This window comes from Macaca mulatta, chromosome 15, assembly GCF_049350105.2.
Source record: "Macaca mulatta isolate MMU2019108-1 chromosome 15, T2T-MMU8v2.0, whole genome shotgun sequence".
Taxonomy (NCBI): Eukaryota; Metazoa; Chordata; class Mammalia; order Primates; family Cercopithecidae; genus Macaca; species Macaca mulatta.
In genome coordinates this window covers 128,921,351-128,928,036 of record NC_133420.1, presented here as the reverse complement: position 1 = coordinate 128,928,036, position 6,686 = coordinate 128,921,351, and the positions used below count along the sequence as shown (strand labels likewise).

Below are 6,686 nucleotides of genomic sequence, written 5' to 3'. Positions count from 1 at the left end.
CAGGCTGCCGTTGGGGTCAGGAGGGCAGGGAGGGCGGCCACATGTACAGTGGGAGACATCAAGTAACACTGTCAGTCAGCACACCCGACACCCACACGACAGCCACGCCCCTGTGCCCTGAGGGGGCTGCAGGTGGGCAGAGCCTCCTCTGTCTTTTTCACCCCGAGCTGCCCACAGGACAGGTTCAGAGAGCCAAACCAGGAACAAACGGATGGACCAAGGAAGGGGCTAGGGCAGCAGGTCCCCACCCACACCCTAAACCCTAAGGGTGGGACACAGAGGCTGGCGACAGGCTGGCCCCAGGATCCTCTAAGTGACAAGAACCCTTGGCCACTGCTGATTGCGCTGAGGCGGGGACAGGGATGGTGGGGCTGGGGCTGCCTGGCCCTTTAAGAGGGCAGTTCTGCCTGCCACCCTGAATGCCCCCTCCCCCAGCCACTGGAGAAGGGATCCCGTTTCTTAGCAACAGGAAGCTCTTGGTTGACAGTGTCACCCAGGCGACTGGGAGCCGCGTCCTGCTCTGGGACTGAGCCGCTGGAGCTGCCCCGCTGACCGCACTGGGCTGATCGCAACCGGCTGGCCACACCCCTCACTCCCCTGGCCCTGGTGGGCGGCTGGCACCATGGCGCAGACGGACGTACTCCTAACCAAAGAGCCGGCCCCGCAGACAGTGCCGCCCTGCGAGCTGCCGGCCAAAGAGTACGAGGTGGCCCGCAACACAGGCGCCTACACGTCCTCCGGGCTGGCCACCGCAGGCTTCCGCACCGCCAAGTACCTGCTGGAGGAGTGGTTCCAGAACTGCTATGCTCGCTACCACCAGGCCTTCGCGGACCGCGACCAGTCGGAGCGGCAGCGGCATGAGAGCCAGCAGCTGGCATCGGAGACCCAGGCGCTGGCGCAGCGCACGCAGCAAGACTCCACGCGCAGGGTTGGCGAGCGACTGCAGGACATGCACGGCTGGAAGTCGGAGCTGCAGCGCGAGGTGGAAGCGCTGGCTGCGGAGACCGACCTGTTGCTGGCCCAGAGGCAGAGGCTGGAGCGCGCCCTGGACGCCACGGAGGTGCCCTTCTCCATCGCCACTGACAACCTGCAGTGTCGTGAGCGCCGCCAGCACCCCAACCTCGTGCGCGACTATGTGGAGACGGAATTGCTGAAGGTGCCAGCAGCCTTTGGTGGCCGGGACTTGTGGGCGCAGAGAGGAGGGGCCCGGCAGTTCATGTGGACAAGCCAGGTGGCTGCTGCAGGCATGCGGGAGCCCAGGCCTCTGCACTTGGGAACCCTGAGTCCCGAAATCTGGCCCCTTAGTGACAGACCAGGAGGCAGCTTTGCCCTGGAGGGCCCCTGACTCCCAAGCAGTTGTTCCTCTTCTGGGCTTTGTCCTCCAATCCCTTTGAGTGCTGGCACAGACATCCTCACCCTGGGATCCCTGAACTGAGCCACAAGGCACCTCCCCAAAGACCATAGCTGGCTGGGACAGTTGTTCCCGAGGTGGAAACCCAGGCCTGAACTAGCACTGCCGGTGTGGACAGCTAGGGTGGGGTGGGCTGGGAGCCACCGCTCCCATTCATCCTATACAGAGCCCGGGCAACAAAGATCTGCACCCGTAGGTCCCCTCTCCTCCATGTCCCTGTAACTTCCGAATCCAGCCCAGCTTGTCAGTGAGGCAGCCTCATAGGGTGAGAAAGTAACTCAGTCCTGGCCCTGATGCTGGCTCTGGAGAATTCTCTGACCTCTCAGAGCCTGGGGCCTCCCTGAGAACCACTGCAAGCACGTAGACATTCATGAAAGATGTGGGGTGGGGGCAGCTGTTCTCCTGCCACACCCCCAAGCTCAGGCAAGAACCCTTGAGTTCATTCCTCCCTTCATGCCTTCCCTCCTCCCTCCCTTCCCCAGACCCCTCCCCCTGCACCCCCTCAGTGCCTCAAGAACTCCTACAGCTCCCGCAAACCCTCTGCCCGCACCAAGGGCACCTGCCCAGTAATGGAGACACTGACAGTGCAGGAGTGCAGGAAGAGGCAAACCCAGGGACAGAGGGGCGCAGGACTTGGGCCCTGGCACACACGGAGGTAGCCGGTGGTCAAGGCAAAGACCCCAATCACAGGGAAAAGGCTTGTTCCTACACACAGAAAATTAAACTGGCCAGGCAGTAAGAAGAAACATAGGATCCTCCTCCTGTTCTTGCTGTGAGCATGGTCTTTCCCAGCACAGATCCCTGAGGGGCAGCCTGGGCAGGCATCTAGGCCCCTAGAGTTTGGTTCCTCAGGGGCTGTTCAGGCACCAGGGGCAGGCCAATGTTCCTGGGTGCACTGAGGGAGCAGCAGTGATGACTCCTAAAGCCTGGGGCGTGGGAACTGCTGCTGAGGGACCTTCCCAGCAGCCCATGGAAGGCCCTGGAGGAAAACACCCCACTTACAACTCACCAAGGAGGATGCCCAAAAGCCCAAGATAAACCCAGTGAGACAGCAGAACTTGCACAGTCAGAGCTCAGGCCCCGGCACTCAGCTCCTTCGGGTGGCTCAGGTGTTGACCAAGGCCGGCAGCAGCTGGGCCTGCTGGGATCCTCACCAGGGACTGGCTCTGGTGCTCAGGGCGTCTCCTTCCTCAGGAAGCCGAGCTCATCCGGAACATTCAGGAGCTGCTGAAGAGAACCATCATGCAAGCTGTGAGCCAGATCCGGTGGGTCGAGGGCTGCCCAAGGGATGACTCCTGACCCCACCCACGGCTGGTCCTGGGGCAAGGCATTGAACGACAGGACCCTGAGGCCCAGGGCAGGGGCTGCCCCAGGTCACAGTGGGAGCGCAGGGCTGGGTGGGGGAGGTTCCGGCCCAGCCTGAGGTTGAGTGGCCAGAGCCCAGTCCCACGTCTGCTCTGCAGCCTCCCAGTCTGGGCGGCTGCTCCTGGTCACTGCTGAGCGTGAGGGCTGCCCAGGAGGGGCTGGCCCAGAGTTCCCTCCTGAAGCGGGCACTGGGGCCCAGCCTGCAGCAGGGACAGTCCCCAGCAGGGCCCTCCCTGGGCACATACCAAGGCCTTGCCCCACCTCGCCCCAGACTGAACCGGGAGCGCAAGGAGACCTGCGAGATGGACTGGTCAGACAAGGTGGAGGCCTACAACATCGATGAGACCTGCGGGCGCTACCACAGCCAGAGCACCCAGGTGCAGGCTCATCCTCACTCCACCGCCTTCCAAGAGAGGTGGGCCCCAGCTCTGACCCCGCGCTTGCCCTGGCTGTGGACTTGCCTCCCTCCACCTGGGGGCCTCAGCGGGGCTGCTTCCCCCAGCCTGGCCCAGAGGCCCTCGCCCCCGAGGGTACTTGGGAAACTTTCTACCCGGGCATGAGCAAGCGAGCAAGACCCCCTCAAGTGCCCAGCGCGTGCACAGCCAGGTCGCGGGGAGACCCGACAGGGTGGGGTGGGTCAGCCCCAGGCGCCGGCAGGACTGCGTTTCCGTCCACGGCCAGCAGAGGGCGCGCGACCACCGCCCACTTGAGCGCAGCAAACTCCCGGGCGCAGGGAGGGGACCCGGGCGCCGGGTACTAGGGAAGGGGGCTTCGGGGGCCGGAGGTGCTGCAGAGGCGGCCTCGGGGGCGGCGGTGCTGGGAACGGGATCGCGGGGACGCGAGGGGACTAAGCGCCCGAAGTGGGTAGGGTGTGGGGGGACTCGGGAGTTGTGGGCCGGGGGGCACTCGGGGACAGGGAGCCTGGGGGACTGGGCTTCGTGGGGCGGCACGGGCTGCATCGGAGTCCATGCGGGTCCTCCAGGAGCACGGGGCGCGGACAAGGCATGGGGGCGCGGCAGGACCCCCGGCCTTTGGCAGAGCCTCCCCGCCATCCCCTGGCTGTCCCCCAACCCGCAGCGCCTCCACCCCGGAGACCTGGGCCAAGTTCACGCAGGACAATCTGTGCCGCGCCCAGCGCGAGCGCCTGGCCTCGGCCAACCTGCGGGTGCTGGTGGACTGCATCCTTCGCGACACCTCCGAGGACCTGCGGCTGCAGTGCGACGCTGTGAACCTGGCCTTCGGGCGCCGCTGCGAGGAGCTGGAGGACGCGCGGCACAAGCTGCAGCAGCACCTGCACAAGGTGGGGCGCCCTGAACCCCCAAGACGGCTCCCGCGCCTGCCCACCACTCTGCCCCCCGCATCACCTGGCCTGGGCCTTCAGCACCGCTCTCCTCTGCCCCACTTACCCCGAGGGACCCCAGAAGCAAGTGCCACCTCTCCGTAAACCTGTGTAAAACCAGGCGAAGCTGGGTATGATGGACGGGTGTTGCCACCCCCATGACTAAACAGGAGGAGCTGTGGGGAGGATGGAGGCAGCAGGTGGTCTGGGGAGCACTGACCTCCCAGGGGTCCCCGAGAGTCCTGGCCTGGCAGGCAGGGCTCTGATCTAGGGTCTCAGCGTGGCCTTTACCGCCTCTGAGTGCCCAGTCCTTGAGCAGGGTTCGGGTCCTGGTGACCACCAAAGATGGTAGTTCTTGGACCAGAGCTAAGGGGCAACAGGCTGCCTGACTCTTCCAGAGCCCGCTGGGGCCCCGTGCACATTGTTCCTTCATTCATGCCTCCTTGGGGCCACTGGTCAGGACTGCCGTCTGGACACAGCCCCAGGACCTGGGCAGGACCAGCCTGGTATCGGCATTCCATATGCCCGGGCATGAGGGCACAGGCCCAAGGGCACTGTCCTGTCTGCAGACGCTGCGGGAAATCACAGATCAGGAGCACAACGTGGCGGCACTGAAGCAGGCCATCAAGGACAAGGAGGCCCCTCTGCGCGTCGCCCAGACCCGGCTGTACCTGCGCTCACACCGGCCCAACGTGGAGCTGTGCCGCGATGCAGCCCAGTTCAGGTGCTGCCTGTGCCTCTGAGGCAGTCCCAGGTGGCCCGGTCCACCGCCTCCCTGCTACTCTCTGATCTCAGCCTCCAATAAACACCCCAACCACCCACACACATCCCCCGCAGGTGCTGAGAGGGGAGGGAGACTTTGGGGCCACGCGCAAGCACACCTTAAACACACAGACATGGACATGACCCTGGGCAGGTGATGGGTGGGGGGCTCCCAGTGCCAGGGACCTGTGCCCACGTGGTCTCACCCCACCCTGTGCTGCCTCATCTTCCCGGGAGGAAGCTCCTGCAGACAAGGTGAGCTCCAGGAGGCCACAGGGTCAGAGAAGCCAGGCAGGGCCGTTCCCTGCTGCCCTGAGGGTGCTGTCCACACCTCTGGTGGAAAGTATGACCTACACTCGGGCTCCAGGCATAGATGGGCCGTCCTTTTGTTTCCCTTGTTAACGGATGCCCAGTGGCCCCTGCTGAGCCTAAGTACCTTTCTTCCCTGCCCCTCAGTTCCTTCAAGGAACTGGGGGCCTCCCTCCGTTAAACATCAGGAATGGAAAGAACCGAGCCTGGTGGGCTGAGGGCCAGTCCTGTCCTGCCCGGGTCGAGATCGCATGCGGGTCACTCATTCGCACTCACCCGCGCTCCCTGGGAGGACCCTCGTAATTTGTGCTCTGCCCTAGAGCCGCTTTCCTGGTGGGGTTCCCTTAGGGGTCCTTTCACGGAGTCTTCCCAGGACCTCCTGCCAGCTCCCATTGGGAGTTTTGGGTTCCTTGCACCCCAGAAGGTGCATACTTCTGCCCTCCCCAGCCCCGGCTCATACTCCCCAACACCCCCAGGCTGGTGAGCGAGGTGGAGGAACTGAACATGTCCCTCGCAGCGCTGCGGGAGAAGCTTCTAGAAGCAGAGCAGTCCCTGCGCAACCTCGAGGACACCCACATGAGCCTGGAGAAGGACATCACCGCCATGACCAACAGTCTCTTCATCGACCGCCAGAAGTGCATGGCCCATCGTACTCGCTACCCCACCATCCTGCAGTTGGCTGGCTACCAGTGAGCCGCTGCCACGGTGCTTCCCCGCCAAGTCCCCAAACAAACAGCACGTTAGCTTTCTGCACGGAGTGTGTGTGCCCGGTGGGACCTTGACTTGCTGTCCGTCTGAACTGGCCTTTGGGTCCCCTGTGAGGCTGGCTCTGCCTACGGACTCATCATCCCAATGGTGGGAGATGAGGGGTTAGAGCCGAGGACCAGGAATCCCTGTGCCTCAGAGGACAGGACGTGCCCAGGTGGGGACTGGGGCTCCACAGCACAGCTCAGGTGTGGGCGCAGACCATGTGTCCAGCCCAGAGCCAGGCCATCCAGCTCCCCCTCCCCACTTCCCCACCAGTGCTGGCTCTTCCATTCCTTCACCAGGGTCTTACAGCCTTGGGACATCTTTCGGACCTCTGCATCTCCCCAACTCCTCCCCCTGCACCTCCAGGCCCCCAGCCTCAGCTCACATACCCCCCGGACAGGGCACTTTCTCTACTAGAGGCTCATCCAGCTGCTGGGTGCACCTGCTGGGGTGATCCTCCAGGCAGGCGCCACCCAGAAGCACCTGCTTCAGCATCCCCTCTCTGTCCCCAATGACGGTGCATACCCCAGCTCAGCCCAGCCCAGACCAGCCCAGCTCAGTGCCCAGGACCCCTGAGGCTCAGATGGACAGATCGCCAGGGGTACATGGAGCTCCCTTCTGCACCCCCCAGGATGGACCCCCCCGGAGAGCATGTGGGTGGGAGTCCCATCTCCAAGATCCAGGCCCACAGGGCTCTTGTCTCAGCCTGGAGGGGACTGGGAGGTAACAGCCCCTCCCCCCAATCAAACA

The 6,686-nt window shown here is 64.2% G+C and overlaps 1 protein-coding gene across 1 annotated transcript; it reads left to right on the top strand.

The window, feature by feature from the left end:
• Window positions 1–504: 504 nt before the first annotated feature.
• TEKT4 (tektin 4) lies at window positions 505–5,939 on the top strand. Its single transcript, XM_028842757.2, has 6 exons — window positions 505–1,156; window positions 2,606–2,676; window positions 3,048–3,191; window positions 3,854–4,076; window positions 4,685–4,839; window positions 5,663–5,939. The coding sequence occupies exons 1-6, from the start codon at window positions 623–625 to the stop codon at window positions 5,877–5,879; spliced, it is 1,344 nt and encodes a 447-aa protein (XP_028698590.1). The 5' UTR covers window positions 505–622; the 3' UTR covers window positions 5,880–5,939.
• The last annotated feature ends 747 nt before the right edge of the window (window positions 5,940–6,686 follow it).